General features: G+C 42.2%; 1 protein-coding gene and 1 non-coding gene across 3 annotated transcripts in view; one reads left to right on the top strand and one right to left on the bottom strand.

Annotated features, from left to right (window-relative positions):
- LOC135092883 (uncharacterized) overlaps positions 1 to 20,000 on the top strand; it is a 40,212-nt gene that overhangs the window by 19,638 nt on the left and 574 nt on the right. Inside the window, exons 2-3 of one of the 2 annotated variants that reach the window (XM_063991764.1) lie at positions 7,110 to 7,237; positions 18,515 to 20,000. The exon at positions 18,515 to 20,000 is cut by the window's right edge and continues 574 nt beyond it. In XM_063991764.1, the coding sequence (XP_063847834.1) occupies positions 18,692 to 20,000 (1,309 nt within the window). In that variant the 5' untranslated portion in view covers positions 7,110 to 7,237; positions 18,515 to 18,691. Of the gene's footprint in view, positions 1 to 7,109; positions 7,238 to 18,327; positions 18,419 to 18,514 lie in introns of those variants that run through there. The other variant, XM_063991687.1, reaches the window with a different exon arrangement.
- On the bottom strand, positions 9,077 to 9,149 carry Trnak-uuu (transfer RNA lysine (anticodon UUU)). The gene has a single exon. It is a non-coding gene; the product is annotated as a tRNA-Lys (tRNA).

The following is a 20,000-nucleotide window of genomic DNA, read 5'->3' as shown; positions in this document are numbered from 1 at the left end:
GAGAGAGAGAGAGAGAGAGAGAGAGAGAGAGAGAGAGAGAGAGAGAGAGAGAGAGAGAGAGAGAGAGAGAGAGAGAGAGAGAGAGAGAGAGAGAGAGTTGGAATACATTAACTCACTGGTATTAGACACAAGGTTTCTTCATTACAAACCACTCATAGACATTTGCTTTTGCTCTACGGCCTCCTCCTAACATGCACTGGCTACATGCTAGAAAATGCGCGTTTTTAATCCCTTTTTCGTTCTTATAGGTGATTATTTTAGGGGACATTTAAAGAAGTTATAGAGAGAGCTTTAAAAGAAGATTAAACAAAACTTCTCGATAAGGAGGATAGGTAGAAATGGGTAGGGAAGTTTTATTCATACAAGGACAGCCACTCGCATCCCCGGTGGCTTCTTGCAGCTTCCCTTACTTTCTCGTTCTTAGGTTATTTTGTTATTTTGTATGTCAGTTTCTTTTCTGCTGTGATTATCAAAGTGGAAGATTTAAAGTATGTCAGTCTATAGCACGAACGGAATTTTGTCCATAGTTGACTGAAGCCTTTTGCTGTGTGTGTGTGTGTGTGTGTGTGTGTGTGTGTGTATATGTGTGGAGTAGAGGAGAGATGGCAGGGATGTGGATAGGAGCAAGAAAGTACTAAAGGTGGCTGAGGGGAATCAATGACTGGAGCTTACAATGAAGGGAACAGACACATCTAGCAATCCCCTCTCCTTCATCCTCCACACCCCTTCCTCACCTCCCTAACCCCTCCCACGCTCACCAACCATAGACTGTCAAGAAAGTGGACTGGATGGGGGTGACCCTGACACCATACACTGCAGCAGCACAGTATACACCACACCATCACACCACCATCACAAGTAATGCAGCATACTACAACACGTAACCACACCTGACCGCACCTGACCACACCCACACACACGCCCCACAAACCAATTCGAGACAGTAATAACTCCTCATGTGTGATGCAACAAGCGAATTGGTGCACGAAGGAAAGATATAGATGTAGAAGTTGTGTTATGATAGGTAAGCCTCTGTTGCAGGACACACACAGGCTGCTTAGAGGTACTATGGATCCCTTGCGCGTAACACTTAAAGCACAATACGCGTGTTTGTTTACTCTGCAGTGAGTGATGGAAGAAAGTTAAGTTTTGCGGTTTAAGTTCCCTTGTGACTCAGGAATGGTTTGTGTTTCTGTTTTCGTTTTTTTTTTCTTTCTTTCTTTCTTTCTTTTCTCGTATTCTTATGGTTTTGTGTATTTTAAGAGTGGAGTATAAAGATATTTTAGGTATTAGATTAGGTAATTTGATTGGATATTTCTCTCTCTCTCTCTCTCTCTCTCTCTCTCTCTCTCTCTCTCTCTCTCTCTCTCTCTCTCTCTCTCTCTCTCTCTCTCTCTCTCTCTCTCTCTCTCTCTCTCTCTCTCTCTCTCTCTCTCCTTGATTCTGTGTGTGTTTGTGTGTGTGTGTGTGTGTGTGTGTGTGTGTGTGTGTGTGTGTGTGTGTGTGTGTGTGTGTGTGTGTGTGTGTGTGTGTGCATGTGGGAGTGTGCGTGCGTGCATTCACCCGTCCATCCTCCTACCTCCTCTTCCATCACACACACACACACACACACACACACACACACACACACACACACACACACACACACACACACACACACACACACAGCAGAGAGACATTGTTATCTATTCAATATTCACAGTTCGCCTGCATATCATAACATTCATCTCCTGAGGTCGGCTGGTGAGGAAGATTCATCAAGGCCACTGTGTTGTGCCGCCGAGACAAGACTGGCGGGGCTTACTGCTGATTATGTTTACTCTGGCATCAGGCATCGCAACGTGACTAGTGTGCCAAGAGAGAGAGAGAGAGAGAGAGAGAGAGGTTGAGACATTTCTCGGTGTTTCCTCTCACCACACTGCCAAAGCCTTTCATTCTCATAATACAGTAATTAATTTCTCCTCCCAGCATACATAGGAGATTTAAGTACAAGAAATCATGCCAGCCTTGTAGATCCTTGGGTGTCATCGTAATCATCACTTTGTTTAACGTCCTCATATATATATATATATTTTTTTTTCCGTACGGTGTTGAAAGAATACATTTGTTTGGGATGAAAGAAATGTTCTCTACCCCGATGCCTTTCTCTGACAGGGAGTTTGGGATTATCAGACGCACACAGAGTTATCGATACATGTCTTTGTACTAGAATGAAAAAAAAAAAAAAGCATCAATAATTAATCTTTCCCCCCCAAAAAATGTACATCTTAGCATAGATTTTCGATTCTCAGATTTATAGACTAATAACAGTGTAATGCCGAGACATGTGCACCTGTTGGCCCCGCGTTGGAGGAATGCGTGGCGCGAACAGCCTTGCCCGCCTCTAGCACAGTGCAGGAAGGAAATACCACTTCATCTATTTTCTTCTGATAATAAGGTCATGAATCAAGCCTTGAGACTCGACCTCGTGTCTGTCAGCGGCCGCACACCTACACAAGCGAGCGAGGTCACGGCGGTGTACATGGGGGCGTGGGAGGCGTGGTGTGCGTGGAGTTGCCCCTGCTGACCCATCCGTTTCCCTTCATGTTAACCCATTCACAGACAGCTTCCGGACGTCATCGAATCACCTGTTATTCATAAGGCAATAAGATATAATACTGTTGAATGACTTATAACCACTTGATGATTAAAAGTCACTCTTAACTACGTGATAACAAAAGCTGTGACTCCTAACCTAATGAAATCCTCCGATATCTAGACTGTAATGAAAGTTTTACGATCTTTCTTTTTTATATTACTGTTAATACAAGATTGTAATGGGTCACTAACATAAAGCGCAATGCCTCCTCCTCTATTTATTCTCCCTGCCTTTACAGAACAGTGTGTAACCATCTATATGAACCTCTGGATTAAATGCCTCTCCTTGCATGTTTAACTAAATTATAACAAGAGGGACGTATAAGCAAAATTCACAGGATCAGTAATCATGATAGGACAAGAAATAATAGGTTCAAGCTTGAGAACTTTAGATTAAAGAAAGATAAGAAAGAATTGGTTCTCAAATAGACCGGTAGAGGATTGAAACGTACTCATTAATTAGGTTGTTAGTGTTGAGTCACTAGGAAGCTTTAAAAGATTTCACAAATTTATGGATGGGGATGATTGACGGATAGTTAGGATGCTTTATTCAGGGACTGCCACGTGTAGGCCTGATGGCTTCTTGCAGCTTCCCTTATTTTCTTATGTTCTTACGTTATTTCACGCCTTGATACTGAAAATATTATCAAGACGGTCTGGTATAAGTGTGACCTATGATACAGACACAGCTGGCGCCAGAAGGAGTGAAGGAGTGATCCAGTTGTGTTCGTAGTGGTGGTAGTCTTTGTTCAGTAGTGTCGTGGAGGATTGCTCGGTTAAAACGTTACAAGTCCTTATCAAACAATAAGTCACGTGGTCTTTAGCAGTGACAGGGTTGATTCACGCTCCTGCCCTGCCTTGTCCTCTTCCACACAACACACGGAGTGATATAAGCGACTCTGGTAATACTGCTGATGACAATGATGACAGCAATGTAAAATTTATTATTTTTTTCTCACCTCCCCCCAGCTGCTAACTCTGTACAAGGGCCTTATCCGTCCATGTATGGAGTATGCTTCACATGTCTGGGGGGGTTCCACTCATACTGCTCTTCTTGACAGGGTGGAATCAAAAGCTTTTCGTCTCATCAACTCCTCTCCTCTAACTGACTGTCTTCAGCCTCTCTCTCACCGCCGCAATGTTGCATATCTAGCTGTCTTCTACCGCTATTTTCATGCTAACTGCTCTTCTGATCTTGCTAACTGCATGCCTCCCCTCCTTCCGCGGCCTCGCTGCACAAGACTTTCTTCTTTCTCTCACCCCTATTCTGTCCACCTCTCTAACGCAAGAGTTAACCAGTATTCTCAATCATTCATCCCTTTCTCTGGTAAACTCTGGAACTCCCTGCCTGCTTCTGTATTTCCACCTTCCTATGACTTGAATTCCTTCAAGAGGGAGGTTTCAAAACACTTATCCACCAATTTTTGACCACTGCTTTGACCCTTTTATGGGACTGGCATTTCAGTGGGCATTTTTTTTTTTATTAGATTTTTGTTGCCCTTGGCCAGTATCCTTCCTACATAAAAAAAAAAAAATATACACATTAAAATAAATGGATAAAAACAAATAGAAATACATGAATAAACAATACAGATTAATAAAAATAACAATAATAATAATAATAATAAAAAAGGACGTCATATTGAACATACTTGCATGTCTCAGCCTCATCAGACACGCAGTGAGGCCGTGCGTGCCTTAAAAGTGCCGCCCCACCTCATTACCGCCGCGCTGTGGTGGCGCCCATCACTGTGACGAATGTGTGACAGCCTCAGTCCCGCCGCGGCCTTGACACTCTCCCTCCATGGGCCTTCTGTTGACCCCTAAGTGAGGGCGGCGTTGCGTGGCTGGCATGTGTGCTCTTGAGAGAGAGAGAGAGAGAGAGAGAGAGAGAGAGAGAGAGAGAGAGAGAGAATGGCAAAAATTTCCTTGTCTTTCTTTCCTTCGTCTTCCAAGATTTTTTTTTTATCGAGAAATATTCCAAGTAATTTATATTTTGAAATGGCAAACTACTGCCGTGAGATTAGAATAGTCAGCAATTAATTATTCTTTTCGTCTTCTCCCTTAGCAGAATGATTGCGCCTTACTGTATGCAGTATTGCTTTAGTTCACCCAAACAACAAACAGAAAACGCTCAAGAATATCTCAAAACAATGTAGTTACCCATTTAGAATTTACATTTTCTACTTATTGCAGTAAAAGAAAACGATATATTTTTGGGCAATACATAACAAATTTATGTGGATGCATGTGTATGTCTTTTTTCCTCGTGTTATGGCTTAGATGGAGACAAGGCAGTGTTTTCAGGAGATAAGACATAGTGAAAGAAAATATAACTGATAATCTGTTATGCATTTAAAACCCAGACCATTTTATGTAATTTTTCTGGATGTTACAGAATTACACTTTTTCTCAAACTGGCAGACTAAACTATAATTCTGACTGTGGTTGCGGATCTGTTTGTGATGTGTCATGCGCAGGGCAGGGGAAGACTCGTGCATGTGTTGGGCTGTCTGTAGGGAGTCAGGTTTAGCGATGACACTAAATGGGTGAGGAGGGACGCGAGTCAAGTGTGTGCGTTAGTGATGGGGTGTCGTGTCAGTATCAGGGTGTTGCTTGATGATCAGTTGTGTTAAGCCTAAGCTCCGGGGTGTAACAGGGTGGACCACGAGACTGTCGCCCTAACACCAGGGGATGACAGATCAGAGAGTGAGTGGTGTGTGTGTATGAGTGTGTGGTGCTTTAGGTCACCCCGTGTTGGATTGCCGGCATGGTAAGTAGATAGATAGAAGTAATATTGTGTGCTTCCTTGCTATATTCACCATTACTGTTCCATTATTGTTTCGTTAGAGAATTTGTGGATAAGTATCACGGGGTAGTTTGGTTGGGTGGCGGAACTCCTTCACTGCCGCCTGTACTGCATGGATGTGAAAAAGGCGTTTGGTGCCGCTGGTGATCTTTCATAATGTAGTAATAAAAAAATGATAATAATGAAGAAATAAAATAAAATAGAAATAAAAAAAAAGAAAATAAGATAGCTGCAAGAACCTCCTTAAAAAAAAATAAATAAAATAAGTAAATAAATAAATAATGTATGAAGTATGACTGTGTGAGTTTACCCTTCCCTACATTAAACTGTAAAAATGAACTAAGCGAGATCTTCCCTACAGCCACCCCCCAAACACTGTGTAAGCTGGAGATTACTAAACCTATTCTTTTATTAATACTCTTTTTTGATGTAGATGTTTATAAAGTTTTCATAAAGACTATTTTCAAAGGCCACAAAGATGATTAGTGAAATTCTTCTTCGTGTGTGTGTGTGTGTGTGTGTGTGTGTGTCATTGCTGGTGCGAAATCTTTGATCCACCCCTAGAATCATAAAAACGCTTGTAAATTTAGACATCTTTCACTGGAGGTGGTTAAAAGTGTCTGAGCCAGGTCACCGAAGCGTTTGGTATTACAGCCCTTGAGACCCTGAAGCTTGCTGTAATTAAGTTTCGCGCCATTTATTAACATTATTATTCTTAGTATTAACTTGTGAATGGCGATTGAGATTGCTTTGTCATTTACCCCAAAGTGCTCTCTCTCTCTCTCTCTCTCTCTCTCTCTCTCTCTCTCTCCACATATCCCCTCCCTTTCCCCCTAGTCCCCTTCCCTCCCCTCCCCCTATCCCCCTGCCTGCCCCCACCTGGCGCCTACCTGTCGACTGTCACTTGTTAATCTCCGAGTCCATTGTGAGCAGGAAATAGGTTTTGCGTCCAGCTGTTATTGGTGTGACTTATTCAATAGTGCCCATTATGTTCCGGGGAGAGGGAGGAGGCAGGGGGGAGTGGGGGAGCAGAGGGATAAGGGATGAAGAAGACAAGGGAGTGGGGGGTCAGGGTTTATGAGAGAGGGAGAGTGAGAGTAAGAGAACGAGCGAGTGAGGGGAGAGTGAGGGAAAGGAGAAAGTAAGATTAGAAGGAAATGAAGCAGGATTGGTGTATAGATTAGTATTTGAGGGAGAGTGAGTGAGTGTGGAAGAAGAATGAGAGAGAGAGAGAGAGAGAGAGAGAGAGAGAGAGAGAGAGAGAGAGAGAGAGAGAGAGAGAGAGAGAGAGAGAGAGGTTATTTACTTGTTCAGTGTTATTTTCAATCAGCATGAGAAACTTATTATTTTGCTTGTAACTCGTAAACTTGTAACGAGTCTAGATTTTATTCCCAGATGATAAATTGACACAGATAAACAAAGAAGCAACAGCAGTCTTATTAAGAGTAATAGTTAATCTGCACAGTACTTAATATCATACACACACACACACACACACACACATACACACACACACACACACACACTACATGTCAATTTGTCCTCCATGATAATAATAATAACAATGATAATAATGAAAACAACAACAACAACAACAACAACAACAACAACAACAACAACAACAATAACGATACAGAGCAATGACCCTCTTACATTTGTACAGGTGTTCGTTAGTGTGTCTCCAGGTGACCAGCGCCCTAACCCTCCCCTCCCCCACCCTGGACCCCGCCCACGTCCACGCGCCGCCCACACCATCACCCGTCTGTACCGCCCTCTACATGGCAGCGATGGGTGAGTGTTGAGTGTTCCCTGTTTACCTACATATATAAGCTTTCGTCGTCTCTCTCTCTCTCTCTCTCTCTCTCTCTCTCTCTCTCTCTCTCTCTCTCTCTCTCTCTGGTAATTGTTTTCATTATTAGTTTTCACTTCTAAATTTCATATATGCAAGATTTAAGACATTACTAATAATCTAATATATCTCAGAGGTCTAAAAGGATGAAAATATTACACACACACACACACACACACACACACACACACACACACACACACACACACACACACACACACACACACACACACACACACACACACACACATTATTCAAAACAAGATAAATATTCATGAAAATACCGAGAATGAGAAGCGGCAATCGTGCAGCGTGAAAAATCCATCCGGTTTGTGTTACGCTCGCCACAAATCTCATTAAACTTTCCCGCGGAGTTGCTGATAATTGCTGTAAAAAGACACAGGATTCTATTATTACTAGAAGAAAAAAAAGAGAAGAAAAAGAGAGAAAAAAAAAGAAGGGAAATATTAAAAGAATAAAAAAAAAACGAACTATATTTTTCACACAGTACATATGAAAAAAGAAAAAATTGGCAAAATATCACTGAGACTTGCTTTCTATTTTTTTTTACGATGAAGAGAAAAAAAAAACGTAAAATTAAATAAATCGAAAGGAAAATCAATGATCGTGTTTTGTTGAGACTCTGAGGTCTATAAAAAAATGTTGTTTGCCCCTATACGGGAAAAGAAGAGCAGACAGGGAGGTACTTTTGTCTTTTCTAAGCTGTACAGGACTACTAAAAGGGCAATGTTACGAAATAAGTGTTCAAAGAGTTCTAGGTATTTCCGGACATTGTAGTACAGGGAAAGCTTCTCAGATCCCAGCGTCGTAGAACCTAATTAGGAAAGGTTGCAAAACTGTGTAAAAAAAAAAAATGAGAATTACTATATTGTAAAGATAAACCAGCAACGACAGCAGCAGCAGCAGCAGCAGCAGCAGCAGCAGCAGCAGCAACAACAACAACAACAACAACAACAACAACAACAACAACAATAGCAACAGCAGCAGCAACAACAACAACAACAACAACAACAACAACAACAACAACAACAATAGCAACAACAACAACAACAACAACAACAACAATAAAACAAAAAAAACCGGAATGTGCATACATATATTTCCTCGAAAACTGCCACACAAAACTCAACCTTTTAATAACATCAGTCTGAAAAAAAAGATAAATAAATAAATAAATAAATAAGTGGATATAACACTTGAGTTCTCTTGTGCTAAAAAGTCAAGTTCATGGGAAGCTCATCAGATTTGCCATGAACTACCTAGAAACACAAGGGGATATTGATGTACAGTACCTGAGTGACTTCATCATCTTACAACACAGGAATGGTGATGGCAGGTGGCAAGCTTGAGGAGGTTCAACTCACTTTCCCCTTCCTAAAAAGTGGAGAGGATAAAGCTTTTCATTTTATCGATTCCTCTCCTTTTAAAACCCTGCAATGAGACACTCATTCTCCCCCAGTGTCTTAAGAACATAAGAAATAAGAGAAGCTGCAAGAAGCCATCAGACTTACACGTGGCAATCCCTGAGAAAAAATACAGGATAACCAAACGACAATTATCAGTTAGCTCTTACATGACCAATAAAATTACAATATCTGTTTTGTAAAGACACAGGATAGTACTGTAGAAGGCTCCTCCACTCATTCCACTACTCCACTCTTAAGTTTTGTACTGGGGTGGAACCGATATAGAAAGGTACTGTGTAGTGTGGAAGAGAATGATTCAGAGTTTTCATAGGGAAGAATGAAAGGAGAAAATGTCGCCCGAACAGGGACTCGAACCCTGGACCCTTAGGTTAAAAGCCTAATGCTCTACCGACTGAGCTATCCGGGCTGTTCATTCTTCTTTTTAAACTAGTAAGATCTGCAACTCTTTTTTTTTTAATATACAATGTTTAGGAATGTATGGGTTAAAGGAAGTATTTTGAGTACCTCTGTCCAAAAACCCACCCAAGTGTCTAATTTTACTGGTTCTTTGTTTCCTCCTGCCTACGACTTGAACCTTAAAAATAAGATATATATATATATATATATATATATATATATATATATATATATATATATATATATATATATATATATATATATATATATATATATATATATATATATATATATACATATATATATCGTTGTTATCAAGCGTTATCAAGCGCTGTTAAATGTGGGACCTGCCTTAAAGGATGATAATATGATAGAGAGAATGAATTATTGTTAAATGAGCTCTCTCTCTCTCTCTCTCTCTCTCTCTCTCTCTCTCTCTCTCTCTCTCTCTCTCTCTCTCTCTCTCTCTCTCTCTCTCTCTCTCTCTTCAGTCACTCATTATCGCCATCATCCTCACAGTATCCCGCCGCCCCTCCTCCCCTCAGTGACAGACAACCCACCAGTGATTCCCATTTTCTATAGCGGCGGGGGGCGGGGCGGGGCAGAAAGGGGTGACTGCCTCGGACCATTTTCCTCACCCCGGGCGCCCATGGAAGGGAAATGGGTGCAGGTCTGGCCGTGTCAGGCGAGGGCCGGTCACGCCCTTCATTGTGCAGCGTGGCAGGGGGGCGGCTGCGCGAGGAGTCACGGGGAGGGAGGGAGAAGAGGAAGGGAGGAGAAAGAAAGGGGAGGTGTCGAAAGGGAAAAGTGGAAGGAAAGGGGAAACAGGAGGGAAAATTATGTGCTAACTTTATTACGTGGGAGATATGAAGGAAGAGTCATATGTATGTATGTATGTATGTATGTATGTATATATATGCTCTACTACGAGTATATGCGCAGGAAGAAGTGGATATATATATTTTTTTTCCACGACACAAAGAAAGAAAACAAATAGAAAAAGACACATAATAAAAGAAATAAATATATATATTTCAATAATGTACAAGTAGCAGAGCATTCACTCTCTCGCTCACTCTCTCCTAGTTCTTTCTCACTCTCACTTCCGCTTACTTTCACATTCACGCTCACTCTAATTAGCACTCACTCATTCACTCATTCACACTGACTCTCAACTCATTCATGCTTGCTTTCCATTCATCTCAGTCACGCCCTCGCTCACTCACGCTTACCCACACTGTGTTTCATGACTACTACTACTACTACTACTACTACTACTACTACTACTACTACTACTACTACTACTACTACTACTACTACTACTACTACTACTACTACTACTACTACTCTCTCTCTCTCTCTCTCTCTCTCTCTCTCTCTGGAAGTATAAATTGATATTTATGATTTTAACTTTCTTTTTTCTTTTTTTGTTTGTTCTTCATTTACTTAATTAGGTTTGTTATTAATTTTTATACACGTCATACACACTGCTTGTATAAATAGTGCTGTGTTTGTTTGTTTGTATGTTTGTCTGTCTGGCTGTAGTGGTATATGTGTGTATTTGTTTAGGTGTGCTTGTGTGTGTGTGTGTGTGTGTGTGTGTGTGTGTGTGTGTGTAATTTTCTCAGTTTATAAATTATAGAAAAAAAAAATAATTAATTCTTTTCCTGTATCTATCAACCCTGTACCTTCCTTGGTTCACTCTCCTCTCGTGTCCAGAATTTTTATGTTGCCTTTTTTTTCTGATTGATTTGATGTATTTATTATTCACGGATGATTTACAATGCTTAGAACAAAGAGAGAAAGAATGAATAAATAAAATACAGCACGTGTGAAATATTGGTCCCTTGAGTCGAAACTCTTTAACAGACCATTGAATATATTCTGAAACACTCCACTACTTTGAATGGCCCGTTACATGTGTTTTTAAGAGTGCTTTTACGGTTCGGGTGACAAATTAAGAAGAGTTTTACATTATTAACAGCAGGAACACTCTCAAGAACCCGGCTAGTCATCTCTGTGGCCTTTGAAAATTGTCGTGGTAAAAGAGCAGATTGTTTCAAAATTTAGGCCCATATTTAAAGGGTTATAGTTGGCCACAGGTTTTCTCATTAATATAACTTAGCTCTACAAACCAATACAAGGAGCCTATACCTTTGCAGAACACATAATGAACCTTATTATTGGAAGTTTAAGGGAATATTAAGGGACAGACAAGTTGTATCGTCGTTCTTTATCAGTTGTAATGTAAGGTGCATCAATATTTCTTACTTCTATCAACCCTGCCTGCCTTCTCCCATACTCTCTCCCTCTCTCTCTCTCTCTCTCTCTCTCTCTCTCTCTCTCTCTCTCTCTCTCTCTCTCTCTCTCTCTCTCTCTCTCTCTCTCTCCCCCATCCCTAATTCATCATCCTCCTAAACTTTCCTATTCTTCTTTTTCTTTTTCGTTTTTTTTTATTCCTATTCTCACCATCATTACAGTTCCCCCTTCACTTCCTTCATTTCTTCCGTCCCTTTCAATTCCTCAATTTTCTCCGTCACTTACCCCCCCCCCTCTCTCTCTCTCTCTCTCTCTCTCTCTCTCTCTCTCTCTCTCTCTCTCTCTCTCTCTCTCTCTCTCTCTCTCTCTCTCATTAAAGGGAAGGAAGGCAGGAGAAATAGCATTTGTTGAGAAGGGAAAGACGAGATGAGGGTAGTTGGGTAATTCATCCTAGAAAGAGGAGGAGGAGGAGGAGGAGGAGGAGGAGGAGGAAGAGGAGAAGGAGGAGGAGGAGGAAAAAGGAGCAGTGATAGTGCGAAAAAGAGGAGACGTTTTGAAGGGAAAATTGAACGACAGGAAAGGAAAAAAAAAAAAAAGAAAGAAGGAAAGAAGGAAGAAAGGAAAGAGGGAAGGAAGAAAGGAAGGAAGAAAGGAGAGAGGTATTGATAAGGAAACCAAAAAGACAAAATAACAAAAAAATGGTGCATAAGAGAGAGAGAGAGAGAGAGAGAGAGAGAGAGAGAGAGAGAGAGAGAGAGAGAGAGAGAGAGAATTTGGAAGAAAGGAACGAAGAAGAGAGGTAGAAGGAGGAGAAGGGAGGGAATGAAGGAAGGGAGGGAAGGAGGGAAGGAGGGCGAGGTGTGTAGGGGAGGCGATATCACAAGGCACGGACAATAGGCAGGGACAAAGGCTCTGTCACTATCGGTCTAGGCGATGCAAAACTGTCGCAGGGCGGTGATGGATGGCCGCCACTACCGCCATCTATGTTCCGATAACCGCATTAGAGGAGGCTGGCGGGACACGGCTGCCGGATTGGAGGATTGAAGGGCTGGTGCTGTCTCTTGTTGTTGTTGTTGTTGTTGTTGTTGTTGTTGTTGTTATCCTTTATTATTATTATTATTATTATTATTATTATTATTATTATTATTATTATTATTATTATTATTATCATTATTATGGTTCATTTTTTTTTCTAATTAGTGAAATGCAGACATCTTCCGCCACTACTACTACTACTACTACTACATTTTTTTTTTTTATGCAAGAGAGTACTGGCCAAGAGCAACAAAGATTAGAAAAAAAAACAGTGAGAAGCCAGAAGACAAAAATAAATAAATAAATAAATAAATAAATAAAAATCTAAAGGATAAGTGTCTTGAAACCTCAGTCTTGAAACAGTTTAATTCATACGAAAAAGGAAATACAAAAGGCTGAGGCAGGCTGAGAGTTTTGGAGCTTACCAGAAAAAAAAAAAAGAATGAATGATTGGGAATACTGGTTAACTCTTGCATTAGAGACGTGGACAGAATAAGGGTGAGAGAATGTAGAAAATCTTGTGCAGCGAGGCATTTACTACTGCTGCTGCTGCTGCTGCTGCTGCTGCTGCTGCTGCTGCTGCTGCTGCTACTACTACTACTACTACTACTACTACTACTACTACTACTACTACTACTACTACTACTACTACTACTACTACTACTACTACTACTACTACTACTACTCAATTACTCAGTTACTACTGCTGCTGCTGCTGCTGCTGCTGCTGCTGCTGCTGCTGCTGCTGCTGCTGCTGCTGCTGCTGCTGCTGCTGCTGCTGCTGCTGCTGCTGCTGCTGCTGCTGCTGCTGCTACTACTACTACTACTACTACTACTACTACTACTACTACTACTACTACTACTACTACTATTATTATTACTACTACTATTACTACCACTACTACTGATGATGATGATAATAATAATATAGTAATAGTAATATATAATAATAATGATAATACCACTTCTCTTCTTTCTCCTCCTTCTTATACTTCTTTTCTTCATCATCTAGTTTTTCTTATTCTTTTTTTTTCTTTTCTTTTCTTCTTTTTCTTAATAGTAATAATAATAAAAATAATGATAAAAATAATAATAGTAATAATAATAATAATAGTAGTAATAATATTAATAGTAATAATAATAATAATAATAATAATAATAATAATAATAATAATAATAATAATAATAATGATGATATGCAATAATAATGATCATCTATCATTACTACCAAGTCTTCATCATTACAGAGAAAAGTAAAACTATTAGATAAAAATGTAATACTCTCTCTCTCTCTCTCTCTCTCTCTCTCTCTCTCTCTCTCTCTCTCTCTCTCTCTCTCTCTCTCTCAGCGGAGGGGCGGTGACAAGTCTGTTCCGGGATGATTAATTACCGTGGAAGGAACAACGATATCAATGTATTAACCCGATCAGTGAGAGAGAGAGAGAGGGAGAGAGAGAGAGAGAGAGAGAGAGAGAGAGAGAGAGAGAGAGAGAGAGTATCACACACGTTTTCAATAATAGTAGGAAAGGGAAGGGGAGGCTGCTATAAAAAGAAATAAAAAAAACGAGAAATAGAAAACGGAAGAAAAGCAGGAAAAAAAAAAAAAAAAGAAATGACGGTAAAAATGAAATGAAACAGAAAAGTGATGCAGTAAATTAATTATGAATAGATGAGTTTGTGGTGATTATGATGGTGATGACGGTACGATTATCTCTCTCTCTCTCTCTCTCTCTCTCTCTCTCTCTCTCTCTCTCTCTCTCTCTCTCTCTCTCTCTCTCTGGTTGGGTGGCTGAGTGGCTCTGAACTTATGCCTCGGAAAGTAAAGATTAGTATGCAGGGGTTCGATCTCCGGGGAGTTGGCCATGATTAATCTCTCTCTCTCTCTCTCTCTCTCTCTCTCTCTCAAATGGTCCTTATTTTGTCGATGTGTAATGTAATATAAAGGAAGCAAATAGCAGCAACAGTAAAGATATCAAATGTCTACACTTAATGGTAACTATTGAACTGTTCTTTGCATGTAAATATGTAAACAGAAACTCAGCAGAGCGAGACTAATGGAAGAAAACTCATTAAAATAAAAAAAAATAAAAAAGGAAATAAGAATTACACTGAAAACTAATGAAAAGATACGTTCTCTAACTTTAAACATAATATAAACACTCATATGCATTACACTGTGTTCTATAATGCACAGTACATACATTCTTTCCAGTCATCTTTTTAGATTTTCCCCTTAAATACTGTATAAGATGTAGGGAAGCTTCTGTAGGTCCCGTTCCTAACCTAGTGATCTCATTATGCAGCGTGCAGGGGTGCTTGTTGGAGGTGGTGTCTGGAGGGAGGGTGGCCTGTTGGTGGAGGGAGGGAGGGGGAAGGGAAGGAAGAGGGGTAGTGCTGAAGAATAGCTTGGGATGGGTTTTATGTTATTGGTTGCGTGTGGTGCTTAAGAGGGAAGAAAGTGCTGGGCCACTAACTGTCTTTTTTTTTTTTTATCCTGTGTATTTTCTTGTTAATTTCTTTCCTGTCTTACTTTTTTTTTTCTTAATGTACTTTTTCTTTCTGTGCTTTTTTTTTCCTACTCCTTTTATTTTTCTCGTATTTTTCTTGTACTTTTTTCTCGTGTTATTCTTCTGTGCTTTCTCTTGTGCTAATTCACCTCAGCCACTTTTCAGTATTATTTTTCTTTGCCTTCATTTTTTTTTCTCTTTCTGTCTGCCTTTGTTCGTGTGGTATTTTCATTAATGTCTTTTGAAGATATGAGGCGGTGATAATATAGGATGGTGGTGGTGGTGGTGGTGGTGGTGGTGGTGGCGGTGTAGGTCATGTGGCATTAACAAACATGAGGAGAGAAGCTGAAAAGAAGAATCACAGAGGAAAGAGATAACAAGGCGATGACCAGATAAGAGAGATGGAGAGGGTGAAAAAAGGAGAGGGTGGAAAGAGGAGTAGGAGGAGGAGGAGGAGGAGGAGGAGGAGACCACACCGCCAGGACCTCCCCGTCAGAAGCAGTCATCCTCCGCTCTCTGATAGGAAAAAATTCTAATTTTCCTCCTCTAAGGATAAAAAGACAAAGTTTTTGAAATGAGAAACTTTTTGAAAGGCCCCGAGTTTCTTCATAATTAAGAAGAAGAGCGGAGCGAGTTTTTATCTGGCTCTGCTTTGCATTAAGGGAGAGCACTTTTCAGAACCCAGACGCTCATTTTGGTCGAGAAACTTACCAATACATTCCGACCTTGATACAGCGAACCCCCGCCTTCCTTCCTTCCTCCCTCCCCTTTCTCTTCACCATCATCACCATCATCACCGCTGTCATCATCACTACCACTCCACTATACAAGCTGCCTTATGTATTTCATCTCTCTGTCCTCCTTCATATCCTTCCTCCTCCTCCTCCTCCTCCTCCTCCTCCTCCTCCTGTCCACAGCTACTTCCATACACTCACAGTAATTAAGTAAGCTTCCTCCCTACCCCAACACACACACACACACACACACACACACACACACACACACACACACACACACACACACACACACACACACACACACACACACACACAACGTCGTTAATTGAATCTCTTCTGCTTCAGTAATCAAGTGGATGTTTTGGGTGCGTGGATAATGATTGGCAGACAGGTAGATAATGGAGGTGATTAGGACAGAATTAGCAGGTGAGGGTCGCTTCCTTCCGTCATACGACCTTCTTCCTCCCTCATCTCCTCATTTCTCCCTTCTTCATCTCATTTCTCCTTCATCACACTTCCCTACCGTCCCTCTCTCTCTCTCTCTCTCTCTCTCTCTCTCTCTCTCTCTCTCTCTCTCTCTCTCTCTCTCTCTCTCTCTCTCTCTCTCTCTCTTTCAAGCCTCTCTCTGCTTCTGTATATTCTTTCATGTCATTGTTTTTGTTTAATTGCTTATCACACATTTTTTTCTTTTATAGGCGTGTTTGTGAACGTGTTTCTCTGTGTGTATCTAGCGCCCCTCCTCTCCCGTTTTTTTATTTTTTTTTTTTTATTTGTTAATCTGAATGCAATGGGATTTTAATATGTTCCTTTTTTTTTTTTTCTATTCAAGTTCTCCAGTAACACATACACGTGCTTTCGAGTATCAGACATTTTGAAACATTTTGAAACATTTTGAAACATTTTTTTTTTTTTTCATGCCTGTATGATATTTTTTGTTACAATTTGGATGTTAAGTGGTTGCATAAGGTTGCTTATAATAAAACGTTTTAGCTTCTTGGGCAATAGTGGTAATCGAGGTACTACTGATGATGATGATGATGATGATGGTTGTGGTAGTGGTAGTAATGATGATAATGGTGATGACGGTGATGATGCAGGGTATGGTAGCTGAGGGCGCGATGATGATGTCCGTGTTGGCGGATCATCATCATCATCACTATCATCAGCAGTAGCATCGTCAGCAGCAGCAGCAGGAGCCTTCAGGACTCCACTGTAGGGCAAAAGGAAGAGTTAAGTCAGATTCCACGTATAAGACACCTCAGTGAGGCATGAAAGGGAATCATAGGAAATTTAACCTGGTCATCTAATTTTTTTTTTGTTAGGTTATGTTAGGATAGATTAACACAGGTAACTTAACCTAACCTTGCTTAACCTAACCTAACCTAATTTAACCTAACCTAACCTATCCTTGCCTAACTTAACCTAATCTAACCTAACCTAACCTAACTTAACCCAACCTAACCTAAGCTAACCTTGCCTAACCTAACTTCTCCTAACCTAACCTAACCTAACCTAACGTAACCTAACCTAACCTAACCTAACCTAACCTAACCTAACCTAATCTAACCTAACCTAACTTTAACCTAACCTAACCTAATCTAACCTAACCTAACCTAACCTAACCTAACCTAACCTAACGTAACCTAACCTAACCTAACCTAACCTAACCTAACCTAACCTAATCTAACCAAACCTCTCACCTGAAAAATAACCAGTGTGTCAGACAATTGTCATTCTTATCACCTCAACTAATACCACACATCCTCTCTCTCCCACACACACACACACACACACACACACGCACACACGGTCCCCATTTGAGTCTGTTCCCCTCCCCTTCCCCCTTCCGCCCAGCCCCGCCACGCATGAAAAGGCCTCGCTTCGCCTCATCGCCGCTTCACTTTCACATACTTTGCATTTAATTCATTTGAGTAATAAGCCTCATCTTCTCTTGTTCAGTGTCCCATTCACCTGCTTTGTGCTGCCTCGCCTCCCAGTCCCTCTTCACCCAAGCCTTTTATACCGCAGGCAGATCACACACACACAGCTCCCTCCCTCTCTCTCCTCTCTCTCCCCACTCCCCATTCCCCATTCCCCAGTCCGATAGTGTTAACAATTCATCCATTCACATAGTCTCGCCTTTTCAGAATCATTAGTTATCTATATACTATCTTTATCGTATTTCGTGGTTTGTTTCAGTTTTTATTTATTTATTCTTTTCGAATATTATTTTCACGGTTTTTAAAAATGATTTGTGATTTTTTTTTCTTGAATAAACGATTTTCTTTTTCTTTTTTTTTTCTCTCTCTCCCATTAATTCATCTAGAAAAGGGAGAAGTGAGCTGTGGTGGACATGTTTGTGGCGGTGGTGTTGGTGGTGGTGATGGCGGTGGTGGTCGTGGCTGGATGAAGGATGTGAGTCACTCGGGGCGATAACAGTGGCAGGAGGGAGTGAGGGAGGGAGGCGTGACTGTGGCGGAGGGATGATGATGGAAGATGTTGTTCAGAGAGAGAGAGAGAGAGAGAGAGAGAGAGAGAGAGAGAGAGAGAGAGAGAGAGAGAGAGAATGCTTAGTATAATAGTATCCATTTCATGTCTTACACCCGGCCCCTTCTCCCCCCACCTCTCACCCCACACACTCAGGCACGCACGCACTCACGCACACACATCCTGTTAGTGTTTTTCCTATCCTTTATTCAGTCTCTCTTTGTTCTTCCTCCAGGATTGTGTCAGCCCCTCAGGTGTGTGTGTGTGTGTGTGTGTGTGTGTGTGTGTGTGTGTGTGTGTGTGTGTGTGTGTGCTCGTGCTCGTGCATCATCATAGCATTGTTCCTGCAGGTGGTGCGTGCCTGTCGCCTTCTCGCTGTGTCGTGCAGTGCCTGCTGGTGGCCGGGGCCGTGCTGGGGGTCGCGTCTTCTCAGTTCCCTCCTTCCTCCACACACCGGCCTTTCTCCTTCCCGCCACCTGCCTCCACGTCGCCTTACACGACCACCACGTCCTCTGCTTGCATCAGTCATGACGACGTTGTACTTTCCCCTAAAAATCTACTACGTTCGTATTCTCTTCCTATGCGAGTACTTCTATTCTGTCCGCTACGGCTCTTATGATGGAGTGACGGACGCTGTGATGCCCTACGGGAACTCCACCGTCACCGTGATCAGTGAGGAGGTCTTCGTCAATCTGTGTGTCAAGCACTACAACCACAGGCCCGGCCGGTGTGCCGAGAAGCGGTTCATGACTGATTGCCTGTTTGATGATGTCGTCTTCCTCCACGGCCACGGCTGCTCCAGACCCTCGCCGCAGGACGCTTACTTCGACCAGCTCCTGGCGAGCACACTGCTGGAGGAGGATGAGCTGTGCTTCAGGGCTGTGTGCAGCGGCGAGGTGCGTGCGGTGAGGCAGGAGTTTGAGGGCCACACTGTTCATCTTTTCAGTCCAGTGACTCAACACAGTGCCTGTCATAAGTATTTGTTGTTGTTTTATCCAAAAGAAAAGGATAATCGTACACTGACTGTCTTACAAAATGTGCAGTGGCCCTTCTGTTTCGCCGGCTACGACGTGGTGTGGTCACGCGAGCCTGGTAATGGAGGTGGTGACGGGGAGGTGATCCAGGCCTGGAGCTACCTGCCGCTTCACTGCCGCATCACGGAGCAAGTCATGGCTGCAGTGATGGCGCTGGTGGTGGTGGGCGGCGTGGTGGGAAACATGCTGGTGCTGATAGCATCTGCTTGGCGCAGACACCAGCAAGACCACACCGGGTTGCTGTGCATGTCACTGGCAACAGCAGAGCTGTTGGTAGGTGTGTTTGTCCTCGCGCCCGGTCTTTACGCCCACCTCAGGGCCATGCACGGCGCGGTAGACAAGGAACAGGTGTCTTTTGGCGGCTCCAGCAGCTCCAACGCCCAGGTGTTGCTCGGTGTGGGCGTGGAACAGCTAGAGGAGGCATTCCTTGTGTTATCAGCCCACGCGCTGAACATGGGCTGCATGGTCTCCCTGCCCACCGTGCTACTCCTGACCCTGGAGCGGTGCCTTGCCCTCAGAGGCAGATCCCTTCAAGAAGAACTGACGATGGGCCGCACTCTGTGCTTCGTGGTGGCGAGTTGGTCACTCAGCGTACTGATGAGCGTGGTGCTGGTGTATGGCGGTGGTTCTTTCTGGTACTCCTTCTACAAGCTGCCTCTCTCCATTCCTCCAGGGGAACTAGGGTTAATACTTGCAGGGACGGCAGCCGTGATGGCGTTGCTGAGCGGAGTCACTATCGTGGTGTCCTTTGTGGCTGTGTGGAGGAAGTTTAGGGGCGGGGCGGTGGGAGGCACTCATCGCC

This window comes from Scylla paramamosain, chromosome 1 (assembly GCF_035594125.1).
Source record: "Scylla paramamosain isolate STU-SP2022 chromosome 1, ASM3559412v1, whole genome shotgun sequence".
Classification (NCBI taxonomy): Eukaryota; Metazoa; Arthropoda; class Malacostraca; order Decapoda; family Portunidae; genus Scylla; species Scylla paramamosain.
The sequence above is the reverse complement of the archived record's forward strand: the minus strand, read 5'-3'. Positions and strand labels throughout refer to the sequence as shown.